Source organism: Chiloscyllium punctatum, chromosome 23 (assembly GCF_047496795.1).
Source record: "Chiloscyllium punctatum isolate Juve2018m chromosome 23, sChiPun1.3, whole genome shotgun sequence".
Lineage (NCBI taxonomy): Eukaryota > Metazoa > Chordata > Chondrichthyes > Orectolobiformes > Hemiscylliidae > Chiloscyllium > Chiloscyllium punctatum.
Window position 1 is genome coordinate 87,527,561 of NC_092761.1, and position 18,607 is coordinate 87,546,167.

Genomic DNA, 18,607 nt, shown 5'->3' on the forward strand with positions numbered 1-18,607 from the left:
GAAATTGTGAATCTCTAAATCTAAGATCTGTCTGCGTTTTTGAGATTTAACTGGTAATCAATAAAAGCAAAAAAAGCATTTCAAGCAGTTTCTTCAAACAGGAATTCAGTTGTGAGAGGCGCCATGATACTTACAGACATGGGATGGCTGCCAATTGTCAAATTATATATATGAAAACATAAATTAGAAAACAGTGTTACAGAACACACAGAAACTTTAAACAACAACTGCAAGTTCACATCATCGTGACTTATCGATTTTGACTAAGACAGAGTTATGAGGGCATAAAGGTTTTTAAGCAGAAGCAAGACATTATTGTGGAAGGAAAGTTATTGTCCTGAGATAATTGCACTTCCTGATAGGTGACAACAAAGCGCAGACAGCAGTCAAGGCACTAAACCTTGATTCCCTATTGATTAATCAGCTAATGTTTAATACTTTGTGCAGAAGATAGGAAGAAAATCAGCTTCAAGTCTCTCTCAAATGCCAAACAGAAAAGTAGTTTATCCAGCAACCAGATGTCACATTAAAACAAAACCGGTGTGCAAATACGTTGTCATTAATCCATCCATTTTTTAGATCAAGGAGAGACCAAGCTCAGCTTGATGGCTCATAAGACTTCATGCCGCAGCAGCACTGAAGAGTATAAGTCCATTTTTGGGTTCAATACCTGATTAGAGGAGATCAATGCCCGCGAGAAAGTCAGAATGACAGCTAGGAGACACACAACCCTGTTCCCTGGCCGCCTCTCTCTCAGGCTTGCTGCAACATTCCAATGAAGGTCAGCACAAGCTGGATGAACACCTCATTTTCCACTTGGGGACTTTGCAACCCTCCAGACACAATATCGAGTTCAATCATTTTAAGGCCTGAATTCTCCCATGTCCTAGCACCCAAACCCACACATCAACCCTTGTTATCGCAGAATCTGTCATTATATACTACTTATTGTTTGCCATAACAGCCTCCATTAACAGCTGAACCAGATGGTTATCCACTCCTTTGTCTGTCCAACTGTTTTTCTCTCTTTGGGCTCTATTCCCACCTGTCATTTACTCCTTACACCCTCTCCCCACCCTACCTTCTGCATATAAATCAACATTGTCCTTGTTACCATCATTTCTGAGGAAGCGTCACCGGACCTGAAATGCTAATCCTGATTTCTCTTTACAGATGCTTCCAGACCTGCTGAGCTTTCCAGCAACATCTGTTTTTGTTTCTGATTTACAGCATCTGCAGTTCTTTTGAAAGCCTATCGTCTACTTCCTTGTCTTGGTCACATCAAGACAAACTGACCCTCCCCAAATAGATAAATTATTTGTTTTTCACGGATCCTCCAAAGTCTGTCTCTGCTCACTGTCAAATGCCTTGGTGAGGTCTAGAAAAGTGATGCACAGACTTTTGTTTTGTCATCATTTTTCTTGTATTTGTCTGAGTAAATATGCCATATTTCTGCTTGCTCCAAAACTGCATTGGCCCTTTAGGTTTTCTTCAGTGATGCCTAAGCCTGTTCAGAAATATGCCCAGATTTTCCCAGCAATAGAAAAGGAGCATGATGCCACATAAGTTGGGCAGTGCTGCTTTTCTCCTTTGTTTTTATAATAAGTGACGATATTGCATTGCAAAGATCCTGTGGCATCCTGCCATTCACCGCAGACCATAAAAATATCAGAGCTTGGTATATAGGACATGCCCATCATGCTTCAAGGCTTCTGGTGGCATTCCAGTGACTCTGTTGCTCTTCATCAATGGTCATGATTTCCTCCAGTTGTTAAATTGCAAGTTGGGCTTTCACCCAATTCCTCTTTGGCATATGACTGTTTGATGCTGATGATTGCAGTATCATGTACTGGCACTCTTATTGATGGAAAAAGTTTCCTCTAGTAGTCCAAGCAGACTCCTTGTTAGCGTGCAGCATCTTGTTATGGGTGTTTCTCAGGGAGTTTTGGGTTTGACGTGTTGATCCATTGACAGATTCTAGTGCCTCATAGAAGCTTGTGCCATCAATATCATAGAACATAAAACAATACAGCACAGAACAGGCCCTTCGGCCCTTGATGTTGCGCCGACCTGTGAACTATTCTCAGCCTGTCCCCCTATACTATCCCAAAATCATCCATGTGCTTATCTAAGGATTGTTTAAATCTCCCTAATGTGGCCGAGTTGACTACATTAGCAGGTAGGGCATTCCACACCCTTACCACACTCTGTGTAAAGAACCTGCCTCTGACATCTGTCTTAAATCTATCACGCCTCAATTTGTAGTTATGCCCTCTTGTACAAGCTGACGTCATCATCCTAGGAAAAAGTCTTTCACTGTCTACTCTATCTAATCCGCCGATCATCTTGTATGTCTCTATCAAATCCCCCCCCTTCGCCGCCTTCTTTCGAATGAGAACAGACCTAAGTCTCTCATAAGACCTTCCCTCCAGACCAGGCAACATCCTGGTAAATCTCCTCTGCACCTTTTCCAATGCTTCCACATCCTTCCTGAAATACGGGGACCAGACCTGCACACAATATTCCAAGTGTGGCCGCATCAGCGTTTTGTATAGTTGCAGCATGATATTGCAGTTCCGGAACTCAATCCTTCTACCAATGAAACCTAACACACAGTATGGCTTCTTAACAGCACTATCCACCTGGGTGGCAACTTTCAGGGATCTATGCACATGGACTCTGCACATCCACACTACCAAGAATCTTTCCGCTGACCCAGTACTCTGCCTTCCTGTTGTTCTTCCCAAAGTGCATCACCTCACATTTAGCTGCATTGAACTCCATTTGCCACCTCTCAGCCCAATTCTGCAGTTTATGCAAGTCCCCCTTCAACCTGTAACATTCTTCCAAACTGTCTACTACTCCACTAACTTTAGTGTCATCTGCAAATTTACTAATCCATCCACCTATGCCTGCGTCTAAGTAATTTATAAAAATGACAAACAGCAGTGGTCCCAAAACAAATCCTTGTGGCACACCAATAGCAACTGGACTCCAGACAGAATATTTTCCATCAATCACCACTCGCTGCCGGCATTCAGAAAGCCAGTTTCTAATCCAAACTGCTAAATCACCCTCAATTCCATGCCTCTGCATTTTCTCCATCAGCCTACCATGTGGAACCTTATCAAAGGCTTTACTGATGTCCATGTACACCACGTCAACTGCCCTACCCTCATCTACGTGCTTGGTCACCTTCTCAAAAAACTCAATGAGGTTTGTGAGACACGACCTGCCCTTGACAAAACCACGTTGACTATCTGAACTCAAATTGCTTGTGCAATTGACTTCTCTCTACAAATACAATCAATTGAATGCCCTTCAGCTTACATTGAAGGGTGCTGCATACTTGATGGCAGGCTGTCTTTTTCCTGATCGATGGCCAGCTGAGTGAGATGAGCCTGATAAGCTGACCTCTTTATTGTTGGAAGGTCATGGACTTCTCTTCATTTTTATTAAATCCATCCCTGTCCTCCTCCTTCCTGCTGGGGGTGATGTCTTTGACAGAAGTATTCAATGCTACAATTTTATTGGGACCCCAGACAAGCTCTTAAATGGCACCTGCAATGGGATTACCATGTTTCAATCTGGACTATAAGGATGCTTAACACCTAGCCCTGCAAGATGAAGTTGGCAAGTTGCTGACTCAATTTCTTTGTTAGGTTTTCTCTCGGTCTTGTAATAGTAATACCATCATTGACCTGTATGACAGTCAGCACCAGGCATGACTCTAACATACAGGATGCCCTTTAGTGTCATTCATGCATTAATATATAGTCTACTGGGTGCCAGTACTCAGAGTGGAAATGCATCCACATGGTCTTGAAGTAATTTATTAGTTGAAAGGTGGCATTGGTTTTCTGCAGAAATCCATTTCCATTGTAGTTTCCAACTCTCTGGTTTCTGGACAATACGGCTCATGCCTGGCTGTCAAGACCAACTCCGGCATTAAAATCAACAACGGTGAAAACTTCATACTTGAAAAAGGTAGTTCTCAATGAATGCACTGAGATCAACGTAAAGATTCATCTGTCAATCTTCAGAGTTGCAGCATCAATGCTGTTGCGTTCATCCATCCTGGCCCAACAAACTAGGATGGAAACATAGAAATCTCCAAGCTGTAAGTTCGATTCAAAGTTTCCCTCTGTTAAGTGGGATGCTAAGTAAGACTTGAAAGGACCTCCTTCCCTTATTATTTTATCCATTGTTGTTATACCAATATTAGTCCATGCAATATGGTGTCACACACTTCTAGGCTGAAACAATGAAAACCATTTAAGCTGCTTTAAAATCTACTGCTCTGTTTATCATTGCCAAGAAAGGCATCTGTCCAGATTGGACCATATTCACCAGGTGGTGCCGATCTTCGTCATTCCTCCATGACCAATAAATAATGAGAATGTGAATCAGTATGTGAGAAATAGTCTACAGTTCTTTGCTGCCAATATTTTGTTCAGTTGAAAAACTTGCATAATGGAGGAGTGATACTCAAGGGGGTTTTCTTCCAAAGGGGGTTTTCTTCCAGTTTTCTTCCAAAACTTATTTTGTTGTAGTGTTCCACAAGGGGAGTGTTGCTGAACAAAGACACCATGGAATGCAGGTTCATAGCTCCTTGAAAGTGGAGTCGCAGGTAGATAGGATAGTGAAAGTGGCTTTTGGTATGCCTTCCTTTATTGGTCAGAGCATTGAGTATAGGGGTGAGGAGGTCGTGTTGGGGCTGTACAGGATATTAGTTTGACCACTTTTGGAATATTGCATACAATTCTGGTCTCCTTCCTATCAGTGAGATGTTGTGAAACTTGAAAGGGTTCAGAAAAGATTTACAAGGATGTTGCCAGGTTTGGAGGATTTGAGCTATAGGGCAAAGCTGAATAGCCTGGCGCTGTTTTCCTTGGAGCGTTGGAGGCTGAGGGGTGACCTTATCGAGGTTTATAAAATCATGATGGGCATGGATCGGATAAACAGACAAGGTCTTTTCTCTGGGTTAGGGAAGTCCAAAACTAGAGGGCATAGGTTTAGGGTGAGAGGGGAAAGATATAAAATGGACCTCGGGGCAACGTTTTCAATCAGAGGGTGGTGCGCGTATGGAAAGAGCTGCAATAGGAAGTGGTGAAGGCTGGTACAATTACAGTAAAGCATCTGGATGGGTATATGAATAGGAAGGGTTTCAAGGGATATGGGCCAAGTGCTGGCAAATGGGTTAGGATTAGGTTAGGATATCTGGTGGACATGGACGAGTTGGTCCGAAGTGTCTGTTTCAGTGCTGTATATCTTTATGATTACGAATGGACACATTTTGACACTTAGTGAGTGAATATTTGAAGGCCATTTGCTAATGGAAAATGCTAAACCTTAAGTAGATCCTGTGCTCAGCTTTCAAAGTATCCATCACAAGCAAGGAATTCCTGATTTCCTCCTCTAGCCAAAGGACACAAAAGCAAATTACAGTTTTCCTGCTCAATCGACTGAGGTATGGATAGACAAAATTGGCAGACAGGAAATGCCAGCTGATCAATCATGCCAATACTCAGACTACTATAAATAAATTCTTCATTCTCCCTACAATCACAGCAGTTAGTTAAGTATAGACGTTTAGGTGCTACAAGCATGATCTCCTCTGGATTGAACTTCTTTAATACCATATGAGAAAGAGTAATAATTGTTTAATGTACTCTGGTAGACAGAGGACAACTTTTAATATTGACATCAAAAACAAACCTCCCAAGAAACAAAAGGAACGTCAATTGCTTGAAAAAAGTCATACCTGTTCAACATTGTTCATGTCAAGCCAATCTTGCCCATCCAGGTCAGTAGCCATATCCTCCAAATAGACACAGCGTGGTGGGATCCCATTGCCTCCCTTCAGACTGGGGTCACCTAAAACACACACCATCCAAGGTATTTTAAAATAATGATCATCATCAGAAGCCTGAGCAGGGTTACAGGCATCAACTAATCAAATGAGAACATCAATGTTACAGTTTAAGTGCAAAATGAGTGAAAACAAGGAAAAGTAAAAATAAAAATAGGGGGTTGCAGCAAGAGAATGCAAAACATTGTCGTAAATACAAGAAATAAAAAACAGCAGGATTAAGTAGAAGTGCAGCAGAAAGCAAATTACTCCAGGCTCTGGACTCAGTTTAGCTCAGCTGGCTGAACAGCAATGCAGAATGACACAACAGCATTGGTTCAATTCCCGGACGAGCTGAGGTTACCATGAAAAATTATTCTTCTCAACCTCTCCCTTTGCCTGAGGCATGGTGACTCTCAGGTTAAAACACCATCAGTCATACCTCTAACTCTCTGATGAGACAGCAACTCTAATCTGGTAAAACAATGGCAACTTTACTTACCTAATAAGATAGGAGAAAGTGAAGACATCCTGGTGAAGGGCTTACGCCCAAAACGTCAACTCTTCTGCTCCTCGGATGTTGTCTGACCTGCTGCGCTTTTCCAGTGCTACACTTTTCAATTATTACCTAATAGATTAGCCAAAACACCAGAGAAATAACTGCTCCTCTTTGGGTAAGACACTGTGCGCACACCCATATAGTCTGACAATGACAATGTCCATAACTCAGCACTAAAGTCGGAGTTACATTCTGCAAGTGCTCAGAATGGCAAATACGAGAAATCGAGAACATAACACCAATGCAATAATGGATGCACTTCTAAGGACTGAAGCTGAGGTACATTGCTCAGGGTCAGTGGAAGAGCTTTATTCTCCACATAACCCATGAGATGTCAGGTCTAATAACCTTTGATATTTCCACTGGTGTGTGAAATTGAAATTGTTCCATCTTTTGGAACTAACATCCTTCACCTTGAGGAGCATAAAATTCACAGAAAAAAAAATCCACTAGATACTCACTGTTGTCAAGTGTAAGAAGAAAGATGCGCTGAAGCATGTGATTAATATTGAGTTGTTCACATATTTCCTTTTGAGAGCGAAATGCACGGCTGAGGTCTGTAATCGAATCATTGTCAATGCTCTCCAAACTACTGACATCTGAATCTTCACTGTCATAAACATCTTCTGTAGATAATGGACATTCTGGATAGGAACACATGAAAACACCGTATGCAATCACACAAAAACTCAATGTTCACTACAAGATAAATGTACAGCATTCAAATAATAGCCTTACATTTTCCCTAAGTTTATTCTTGTATTTCACTAGCTGACTTTAATCTTACCGGACTTTTAGGTAAAGCAATTGGTCTCTGGAATGTACAGGGGAAAACCAGCCAGATTCTGGGGGGGCGCCTTCCAGAAAACAAATAGGCAGGAAACTGGCAATCATGTGGTCAGACCCATTTTTTTAAATGGTAGAGGTGAGGGAGAGGTGGTCAGGGTGGGGGGTGGGGGGAAAGAGAGAGAGAGAGAGAGAGAGAGAGAGAGAGAGAAACTCTCAGATCCATCAATTTCCTTTATATTAATTTCACCTTCTTAAAGAATTTCTTTTCCACAATGATGAAAAATCAGAAGCTCAAACATCAGCTGCTCTCTGAAAGATAGAAGTTTTTGTTATCTTAAGTTTCTGAAGGAACAGGAACAGCTCTTCTGATACTGTTAAATCACATTCACAGTAAAAATATTTCTTGCTATTAATCATGAGGAGATTGTTTATGAATGCCCTTATGAGAGATAACAGGGTCCCTCTCCCTTTCTCGGTTGTGTAAATACATTTCACTCTGGTCACACTCTGCATATTAAAATCCTTTAAATCTACAAACAACATTCCTACATACCATCAACATGCAAGTTTTCAACTTTACTGAACTGTCAAATACCCTCATTCTGTCAATAGCTGGTAGAAATGTTTGGATTTCTCCACTGAACAAAACTTTAGCTTTGAATAGCTGAGCTAAAGTGTTGTAAAACAGAGACAAGGTTAGAATTTCACCGTGGTCCATCTAAAGCAAAGCTCCTTCGTCTCTACATTGCAAATCATTGAGAATACACCTTAATTCTTCAAATCATGATGGTTCACTAAAGAGTTGTGATGTTTAGAAGAATGAAGGGGGAATTTCATATAAACCTATAAAATTCCAATAAGACTAGACTGTATAAATGAAGGCAGGCCATTCCCAATAACTATGGGGCCAGAAAGCTGCTGTCATTGACAACTGGTCACCACTCCACAGACCTATCAGCTACTTGTTGTCTGACAAATCATTTTTTGTACACACTTCCACGACAGTTCATTTGCAACCAGATATCATCCACTGTTTGAATAAGCAACAATCTAACAAGCATTTTACACTAAGTACCAGCAGCTTGCATTAAAGAAAACTGGCAATCCTTTTCAAATGTTTCTTTTAAAACTGTCCTTTTCTCATTTCAGTTCACAATCAAAAATACAGAAAAAGAGAAAGTGTTGAGTCATGGCGTAAAATGGATGAATGGGGCCAACCATATTCTTCCTGTTAAGTGGGAAAATAGATCAATGGAAAAATTAGCTTTGTTTGCTTTGTACTTATCTATGATTCTATGAAAAATAATCATTAAGATTAAGATAGAACATAATAGGGAAAAGTAAGTGTTTAGATTTTGAAGTAAATACATGTTAGCAAAACTTAAACCTGAACAAAGAACTCTGCAGTCCTGTTTAGAGCTTGGAACCTCACCTGATGCTAGCACTTACATTAAACACTTTCACAGTATTGAACTGATAAAAGAAATAATGCAATTTGCTCGCTTCCAGAATTGTTTAAGCCCATTTTTCTTAATAGTTGACAAGAAAATACTAGAATTTGCAAAGCTTGATGTCAAAGATCTCTTAGTTAAAGGGAAGCTCTGAAATACACTTACCTGGTGGCCCTGTAGGAAGCTGCTGTTTCTGGACAGAGGCAAACTGTTTGGCATCAGCCACAGAACTGAAGAGAGCTGCAAAGGGGTTGCTAGATATGTTATTGTTGTTCTCCTGGTCAGTCATTTCTCTTCAAAGCCCAATCCATTCAGCTCCGAAGCAGGCTGACAGGAAGATAATACAAAATACAGATGAATCACCCACTGCTGGTAAGAGTGCTGACACTTAGAACTATTTCGGCATGTCACAATATGTATACACAATTGCACTATAATACTCTAAATTGGACAAATGCATTCTTTCACTGGAGAGATTCAAACACTAAGTCAATCATCCACCTTTCTCTGCCTTAGGTAAACAAACTTTTGCTGAAGCAACCTACTACCAGCTAATCCATAATCACCTCTGCCTACCGACAGTAGGGAGCCAAAGAGAACACCCTGGCCAAGAATTGCACTTCGTGGGTAATCAGCAATTGGCTGCAATTTTCAAAAGTATTTTTTGTCCTTCTCCCCAAATGGTTATTAGCACAAATGTAAAATTAGGAGAAAGTGAGGACTGCAGGTGCTGGAGATCAGAGCTTAAAAATGTGTTGCTGGAAAAGAGGGAGGGGGAATTAAAGTGTTCAGCCACGGGGCGGTTGGGTTGGTTGGTCCGGGTGTCCCAGAGGTGTTCTCTGAAACGTTCCGCAAGTAGGTGGCCTGTCTCCCCAATGTATAGGAGGCCACATCGGGTGCAGCGGATGCAGTAAATGATGTGTGTGGAGGTGCAGGTGAATTTCTTTTGTGATGGATATGGAAGGATCCCTTGGGGCCTTGGAGGGAAGTGAGAGGGGAGGTGTGGGCACAAGTTTTGCATTTCTTGCAAATGACGAAGGATGATACAATGTATGTGGAGGTTGGTGGGGTGGTAGGTGAGGACCAGTGGGGTTCTGTCCTGGTGGTGATTGGAGGGGCGGGGTTCAAGGGCAGAGGAGCATCTCCTCCACTTTCCGCCACCTCCAAACAGACCCCACCACCAAGATATATTTCCCTCCCCACCCCTCTCAGCATTCCAGAAAGACACTCCCTCGGCGACTCCCTCATCAGATCCACACCCCCCACCAACCCAACCTCCACTCCCGGCACCTTCCCCTGCAACTGCAAGAAATGCAAAACTTGCGCCCACACCTCCCCCCTCACTTCCCTCATTTACTGCAGCCGCTGCACCCGATGTGGCCTCTTATACATTGGGGAGACAGGCCGCCTACTTGCAGAACGTTTCAGAGAACACCTCTGGGACACCCGCACCAACCAACCCAACTGCCCCGTGGCTGAACACTTTAACTCCCCCTCCGCCAAGGACATGCAGGTCCTTGGCCTCCTCCATTGCCAGACCATGGCAACACGACGCCTGGAGGAAGAGCACCTCATCTTCCGCCTAGGAACCCTCCAACCACAAGGGATGAATGCAGATTTCTCCAGCTTTCTCATTTCCCCTCCTCCCACCTTTCCTCAGTCCCAACCCTCAGAATCAGCACTGCCTTCTTGACCTGCAATCATCTTCCCGACCTCTCCGCCCCCACCCCCTCTCCGGCCTATCACCCTCACGTTAACCTCCTTCCACCTATCGTATTCCCAACGCCCCTCCCCCAAGTCCCTCCTCCCTACCTTTTATCTTAGCCTGCTTAGCACACCCTCCTCATTCCTGAAGAAGGGCTTATGCCCAAAACGTCGATTCTCTTTCTCCTTGGATGCTGCCTGAACTGCTGCACTTTTCCAGCCACACATTTTTAAGCACAAATATAAAATTTCCTATTAATCAGTGCAATCAGGCAAAGTTTTAGAAATTTATTCTTTTATAATATCTTTGCATCAAAAATACTTCTCAAGAAGCATGGCACTCATCCATGGACTCCATCAACAAACACATAAACCGAGACTCAATATAACACCCACTATAACGAACTACCAGAACCAGCAACCAGAAGCAGCAAGAATGGAACCAAATAAATTCCAGAAGACAGTACAGCAGGGCTTCACAGGAGGCTCCAAAGCACTCAAGCTGTCGCCTAGACAGGGGACGAAATGTCTGCAAATCAACTTCCTAGCTCAGCGACCATATAAACAATCAAGGCAACTTCTCAAGCTATTGAAAAATAATGTTTTGATGCATTTATTTCAAGTAATAGAATGTAAAATAAGTTTATCACAGAAAAGGAGCACTACAATACGGACCATCACTTGTGAGCAACCCAAATTTAAATCATTCAAAATAATAAAGTAACGCACAGTATCATTTACTATTGATATTAGCTCACACAAAACAGTTCCCAAGTAAATTTTAAAAGATTTTTTTTTAAATGTTGTAATTTAAATAGGCCTTCCCAAAGTGGGAGTCAGGACACTAAGTGGACTCACAGGCTAAAACTTTGAGATCATCAGCTCCAAGACAGCAATGGCTAAACATTCCCCACCCCTCCACCCACTCTCATAAGTCTCCTCCTCTTTCCCCATCATTCACCAAAGAGTCGCAACAGTTTTCAAGTTTCGAAATGGAGTCACAGAGGAAAAACATCTTGGAAGCAGTAAATTAGATTTTCTCTTGTTGAAGACAATCATTCCGTAACAGTTGTATGGTGTGAATATTACTTGCTATTTATCAGCCCAAACCTGAACACGTGTCTCGGTCCTGTTCAAATGTAGCACAGACTGCTTCAGCTTCTGCAAGGTGGGACCAAAAGTGAACACCATGTAAATATCAGCAAAAATTGTCACTTCTGACCTCGATGAAAGATATTTGATAAAGCAACCAAACTTGGCCCAACAGTTGAGTCAAAAGACAATATCCTGATGACCTCCTCCCATAATACCTTGTCAATTGGATTATTGGCTTCCACAATAACAACTATCTTCTTTTTTCCTCAGTTATGACCCCAGTCTGTGAAAACTATTTTGCCTAATACCCAATGATCTCCCTGGCTCCGAGTAACAAGATGCTGGGTTCAAGCCACACTCTAGGGCTTGGGTATAAAAGTAAATCAAAGCTGACACTCTGCTGCAGTACTGAAGGAGTAGTGCACTGTTGGAGCTGCAAAGTTTCAATTCAGACATTAAACTGAAGTCCCATAAGCTTGGTTGAATAGACATAAACAATTTCACTGTGCTATTTCAAGGAACAGCGGAGGAGTTAGCATCAGTATCCCAGCCAATATTTATCCCTTAACTGATGCCAAATAAACAGGCAATCAAACAGAATACTCTTTCAAAGAGTTTTTGTGTGCAAATTGGCTGCCACGTTTCCTACATTACAACAATAACTACACTTCAAAAGATACTTCATTGGCAGTAAAGCACTGGATGCCCAATAGTTACATAATATACAATAGTTGTATAAATGTAAGCCTTTCATTTTCTTCCTCCTCATTTTAATTTCATCATGGTTCCTTGATGTCAAATTCTGCTTTTATGTAAAAGGAAAATTATTCTCACTTCACTTCTTGAATTCAGTTTTCTTGCCCATGTTTGGACCAAAACACTAATGTAGCACAGTGGTTCTAGCTGAACTCAAACTAAGCTCTACCGAGCAGGTTATTATTAAGTAAATGTCACTGAATAGCATTGTTCTCAGCTTCTGTCAGAGTAGACTGATGGAATAGTAACTAGCCAAATTCGATTCTTCCGATATTTTGTGGCACCTGGCAATTTTGGGTAGAGGTCAGTGTTGATACAACTTAGCAAAGCATATGCCCAGTTCCAGACATAGGCTTTCAACATGCCAGATCTCTCAATTTCCCACATTAACAATTTCTACATATCAAGCCAGTTAATTGTCGAAGTTCTTTGTAACTAACTGATGTCACCACAGAAATGCAAATCAATCTTCCCAATAAAAAGTTAAAATATCATTGTTATATAAATCCAGAAGCATGCAATGAGAACCTCCTTTAAAGATTCACATAAAATCACACTGTTGGTGATATTCTATACTGCATTCCTCAATCTTTGAGAAGTGCTTCAATTAATTTTAAAAAAATCTTCAGACGGGAAGGACATATGGCATTGGTAAGTGACAGGATAATTATTCTTTATGAAATTCAAATTAACTGGATTGTTTAAAAAATGTCCAATTTTCACACCTCTGCCACTGAGTGTGCTAACAAACGCAAGGTTACTGACAACATCACCTTCTTGCTCTCCATTAACTTCAATACTTTTATTAGCAACTGTGACTACGTACTGGATCACGAGAAAGAATTTTGGCTGAGTTTCACCATTTTGAGCAAAGACGTCAGTCCAGGGATTGAGCCTGACAGCTAACTGGCCAGTTTGCACTGGTTCAGTGAGCAGCATACAAATTAACCAAATAAATTAATCCTTGATCACTGCAGTTTTTTTAAAAAGATGGAGTGATTAAAAAAAGTGACTTATGGAGAAAGATCCATGTTTACGTAAACAGGTTAAAATAACATTAAGTTGTTAAATGTGGTCACTGAATGTTGAAACATAAATTGGATACAAATACAGATTCTAAAATTCCAAATCAGAAAAGTTTTGAACAAATTCAAATTAATTTACCATTCGTCACTTATGCAGTGCTTCCCAAACATTTTCCCATTGAGAACCTATTTTAAATCTTGAAAGTAATTGCAACCTAGCAGTGAGTGGTGGGAAGGAAAAGAGGCTTATTACAGCAAGAGGAAGAAGCGATCAGCCATCATGGACTCGGAACTTATGATCCCAACATTTCAGCTTGAGAACTCACTTGGGATCCAGATCCCCACTTTGGGAAGCTTTACACTTATAGCCAGAATTAGAAGAAATATGTAACATCAGAAGCACATTCTTTCCAAATTTAATTTCTGTACAAATCTGGAGTGTAACCAATGTAAACAATCACCTTGGTGGGCTGCACAGTTTGCTTATGTTTTGTGATGCCACTAACCAAACAGCATTTCTGCACGATAGAACATTATTAACTGAGAACAATTAATCTGGTGCGGCAAAGCAAGGCAGCAAAGTGAAGCCAGGAACAACTACTACAGTGTACCATTGACACGGTAAGCAATGTTCCAGTTAGTCAAATTTGTTTACATCAACATGATTGAATTTCCACCACTCATCCAATGAGGCTGCAGAAGACAAACTTAAATTCTTTACTTCAGTCTCATTTTGAAGAGCTATGATAGCTCTGAGGTTCTGGTCATCAACGACCTGCATTTCTACAGAGCCACTTGCTCTATTGAGTTCTAAGATTACTTGCTGCTCTATGTAGTGTTACAAATTCAAAGGGTCAGTAACAGGTCTCGTGCCTGAAATTCTTTATTATACAAACTTCAGGAAGGGGAGGTAGAGGGAATACAGGGTAAAAACAATGACTGCAGATGCTGGAAACCAGATTCTGGATTAGTGGTGCTGGAAGAGCACAGCAGTTCAGGCAGCATCCAAGGAGCTTCGAAATAATAGTCAGATGACAACTTTGGCTCTTGTGCATAATGGTGCTATGGGCAAGAGAACAGGTGGAATGTGCTCCCTATATCTTTGTTCTATCAACGTATAGCTAGACTTTCTAGATTTAGATAAGAAGGGGAAAGTGCGCAACCCATATTCAGTAAGCAGAAATAATTCATGTGGATGGCAATCTCTTAGCAGCTTAACTTAAATATCCAAACAGAATAATAGATCTCCACATGCCACAGGTAATGTTGAACAAGTCATTAGTACTTTTGTTTCTATCTGATCATTGGATGTGGGCATTGCTGAAGATGCTTTCACAAAACCGACATGGTGGAAACTTTGGGATTTTGACTCAGCAATGACGGTCAATTTATGGGCCCTGAAAACTTTCCAGCAAAAGCACTGAAGACGTACTCCAGAACTTGCCATTCCCCGAGCCAATTTGTTTCAGCACAGTTATAACACTGGCATGTGGGAAATTGTCAAGGAATGTCCTATATTGAAAAAGGAGGACAAGTCCAACCTGGCCAAAAACAGCCCCATCAGTCTACTCTCGATCATCAGTAAAATGATAGAAGGTGCCATCAACAGTCTTATCAAGCAGCACCTGGTCAGTAATAACCTGCTCAGTGACGCCCAGCTGCACTCCTGAACTCATTACAGCCTTGGTTCAAACAGGACAAAAGAGCTGAATTCCAGAGGTGAGGTGAGAGTGACAGGCCTTGACATCAACACTGTGTTCAACCAAGAGTGGCACCAAGTAGCCTTAATAAAACTAGAATCAATGGATATCAGGGGGCAAACACTCCGATTGTTGGTTTCATACAGAGGAAGATGGTTGTGGTTATTGGGCGTCAGTCATCTTAGCTCCAGGACATCTCTGCAGGAGTTCCTTAAGGTAGTGTACTGCTTCATCAACGGTCTTCCCTCCATCATAAGGGCAGAAGTGAGGATATTCATTGATAATTGCACAATAATACCTCAGAACAAATTGATTAGAGAATTGTTTCCTGCAGCAAAAAACTCACCACCTGATTCCCCAAAGCCTGTCCATAATCTACAAGGCACAAGTCAGGGGTGTGATGGAATACCACCACTTGCCTGGATGGGTGCAGCTCTAACAACACTCAAGAAGCATTACACTATCCAAGACAAAACAACCCCCTGTCTGGCCCAACATCAAGAAGCATTGACTCTCTCCAACACTGATGTTCAGTAGCAGCACTGTATATTGTTGGGAGGCAACAGCCTAATGGCATTATCACTGAACTGTTAATCCAGAGACCCAGGTGACGATGTGGGAACCCAGCTTTGAATCCTGCACAGTAGAACGCAGAATTTGAATTCAATAAAAATGTCAAATTCAGAGTCTCATGATGACCATGAATCCATTGTTGATTATCAGAAAAGTCCACCTGGTTTACTGATGCCTTTTAAGAGAATGAAACTGCCATCCTTTCCTGATTTGGCCTACATGTGACTCCACACCTACAGCAATGAGGTTGACTCTTAACTACCTTCTGGGCAACAAGGGATGGGCAATAAATGCTGGCCTAGCCAGCAACGCCTCACCCTGTGAATGAATTCTTAAAAAACTATCTGCAAGACACACTGCAGAAATTCACCAAAGATCCTCAGACAGCACCTTCCAACTCTCAAACACTCCCATCCAGAAGAACAAGTGCAGCAGATACATGGGAACACGACTACCTGCAAGATTCCCTCCAAGCCACTCACCATCCTGACTTGGAAATATATCACCACTCCTGCACTATCACTGAGTCAAAGTCCGAGAAATCCTCCCTAAGGGTATTGTGGACCTACCTGCAGCACATAGACTTCAGCGGTTCAACAAGGCCATTCACCATCACCCTAAGTAAGTAAGTTAGCTCGCTGAGCTTAAAGGTTTGCTTTCAGACATTTCGTCACCATTCTAGATATCATCAGTGAAAGTCTCTAGTGAAGCACTGGTGTTGTGTCCCGTCTCTCCATTTATCGTTCTTGGTTTCTTAAGGAGGGTGATGTCATTTCCGGCTCTTTTTTTCAAGGGAAGGTAGACAGGATCTAAATCGATGTGTTTATTAATGGAGTTCGGGTTAGAATGCCATGTCTCTGATTCTTGTGCGTGTCTTTGTTTCGCCAGTCCTCGGATGTATGTGTTGTCCCAGTCAAAGTGGTGTCCTTCTTTGTCTGTATGTATAGAAACTAGTGATAGTGGGTCGTGTCTTTTGGTGGCCAGTTGGTTTTCACGTATCCTGGTGAAAAGTTTCCTGCTGGTTTGACCAATGTAGTGTTTTTTTACAATTCTTCCATGGTACCTTGTAAATGACGTTAGTTTTGCTGGTAATATCTAATGGATCCTTTAGGTTCATTAGTTGCTGACCAGCAAAATTAACAACTTGATGCAAAGTGAGGGGAGTCCTGGGAGACATTGAAAGTTAGCCTTGCATTTATAAAGCACCATTCATGGCGTCTGGATGCCTCAAAGTCCTTCACAGCCAATGATATACTTTCAATGCACAGTCACAGTTCTGATGTAAAAAGCCAACCGCAGCAGCAAATCCGCACATAGCAAATTCCCACAACAGCAATGTGAGCTATACAGATAATCTTTTTTTATGATGTTTGTCAAACAATAAGCATTGGCCAAAACATTGGGAGAACTTTCTTCCTCTTCTTTCAAATAATGCTGCAAGATATTTAACATCCTCCTGCAGGGACAGATGGAGATTTATTTTGATGTTACATCCTAAAGTCAATCTAGTACTCCCTCAGCAATGGACTATCACCCAAAATTTTTTTGCTGAAGTCTCACAAAACAGACACAAAGTTTCTGGCTTAGATAAGCGCTTAGATAGAGGTCCAAAGATAATACTGCCTTCCAACCACAATACATTTACCATCCGTGCATCAAATTACTCTTATTTTGTATTCCAAAATGTTAGTTTCTGAACTAACTCCACTGATTTGGTAACAGAATGAAATAGCACCAACAGCTCTGTCAAATTCCAAGGAAGTCTAATCTGTAGACTAACCACTTACTCAGTGAAATAAAACATTACTCCAGACTGACTCTTAGTTTAACCTCTCTGAACTCCGTGCCTATCCTTTAGACTCTTCTGGACAAGGTAAAGTTGCTCATCAGGTGCATTATTCACATTCCTTTTAGAATCCAAAACAGTGCATTCAAATCACCTCTCAATCTATACCATGGCATCTTATAAACCAACATCTCTCTTTCATTAATTGAAAGAGAATTAGTCAGAATTCTGATTCAAAATATTCTAACTCTGAGCAATTTAACAAAGCAAGATTCTTGCTGGGAGTGAAGGGAAACCCTTTATAAAAGTCTAATGACCATGAAAAGTCTTCCAAACAACTTAACTGAAATTAAACCGTCTTGGCTTTAATTCAGGCAGTAGCACAAATACACTGTGAGAGGTAGTGAACTGATCTCCCTTATTCTGAAGATCTGAGAAAAATAAGTTTGCAGATGACACCAAAACTGGAGGTGTGGTGGACAGCGAAGAAGGTTACCTCAGATTACAAAAGAACCTTGATCAGATGGGCGATGGGCTGAGAAGTGGCAGATGGAGTTTAATTCAGATAAATGCGAGGTGCTGCATTTTGGAAAAGCAAATCTTAGCAGGACTTACACACTTAATGGTAAGGTCCAAGGGAGTGTTGCTGAACAAAGAGGCATTGGAGTGCAGGTTCATAGCTCCTTGAAAGTGGAGTCACAGGTGGATAGGATAGTGAAGGCAGCATTTGGTATGCTTTCCTTTATTGGTCAGAGTATGGAGTACAGGAGTTGGGAGGTTATGTTACGGTTGTACAGGTCATTGGTTAGGCCACTGTTGGAATATTGTGTGCAATTCTCATCTCCTTCCTATCGGAAAGATGTTGTGAAACTTGAAAGGGTTCAGAAAAGATTTACAAGGATGTTGCCAGGATTGGAGGATTTGAGCTAAAAGGAGAGGCTGAACAGGCTGGGGCTGTTTTCCCTGGAGTGTCGGAGGCTAAGGGGTGACTTTATAGAGATTTACAAAATTATGAGGAGCATGGATAGGATAAATAGACAAAGTCTTTTCCCTGGGGTCGGGATGTCCAGAACTAGACGACATAGGTTTAGGGTGAGAGGGGAAAGATATAAAAGAGACCCAAGAGGCAACCTTTTCACACAGAGGGTGGTACGTGTATGGAATGAGCTGCCAGAGGAAGTGGTGGAGGCTGGTACAATTGCAACATTTAACAGGCATTTGGATGGGTATATGAATAGGCAGGGTTTGGAGGAATATTGGCCGGGGGCTGGCAAGTGGGACTAGATTGGGTTGGGATGCCTGGTTGGCATGGACAGGT

At 41.6% G+C, this 18,607-nt stretch overlaps 1 protein-coding gene across 1 annotated transcript in view; it reads right to left on the reverse strand.

Annotated features, from left to right (window-relative positions):
- The window catches only part of ube4a (ubiquitination factor E4A (UFD2 homolog, yeast)), a 57,351-nt gene that overhangs the window by 38,047 nt on the left and 697 nt on the right, over nucleotides 1-18,607 (reverse strand). The window contains exons 2-4 of the mRNA XM_072593407.1: nucleotides 8,816-8,977; nucleotides 6,872-7,054; nucleotides 5,765-5,877 (exon numbers count right to left, since the gene is read on the reverse strand). Of these exons, the coding sequence (XP_072449508.1) occupies nucleotides 5,765-5,877; nucleotides 6,872-7,054; nucleotides 8,816-8,939 (420 nt within the window). The 5' untranslated portion in view covers nucleotides 8,940-8,977. The remainder of the gene's footprint in view (nucleotides 1-5,764; nucleotides 5,878-6,871; nucleotides 7,055-8,815; nucleotides 8,978-18,607) is intronic.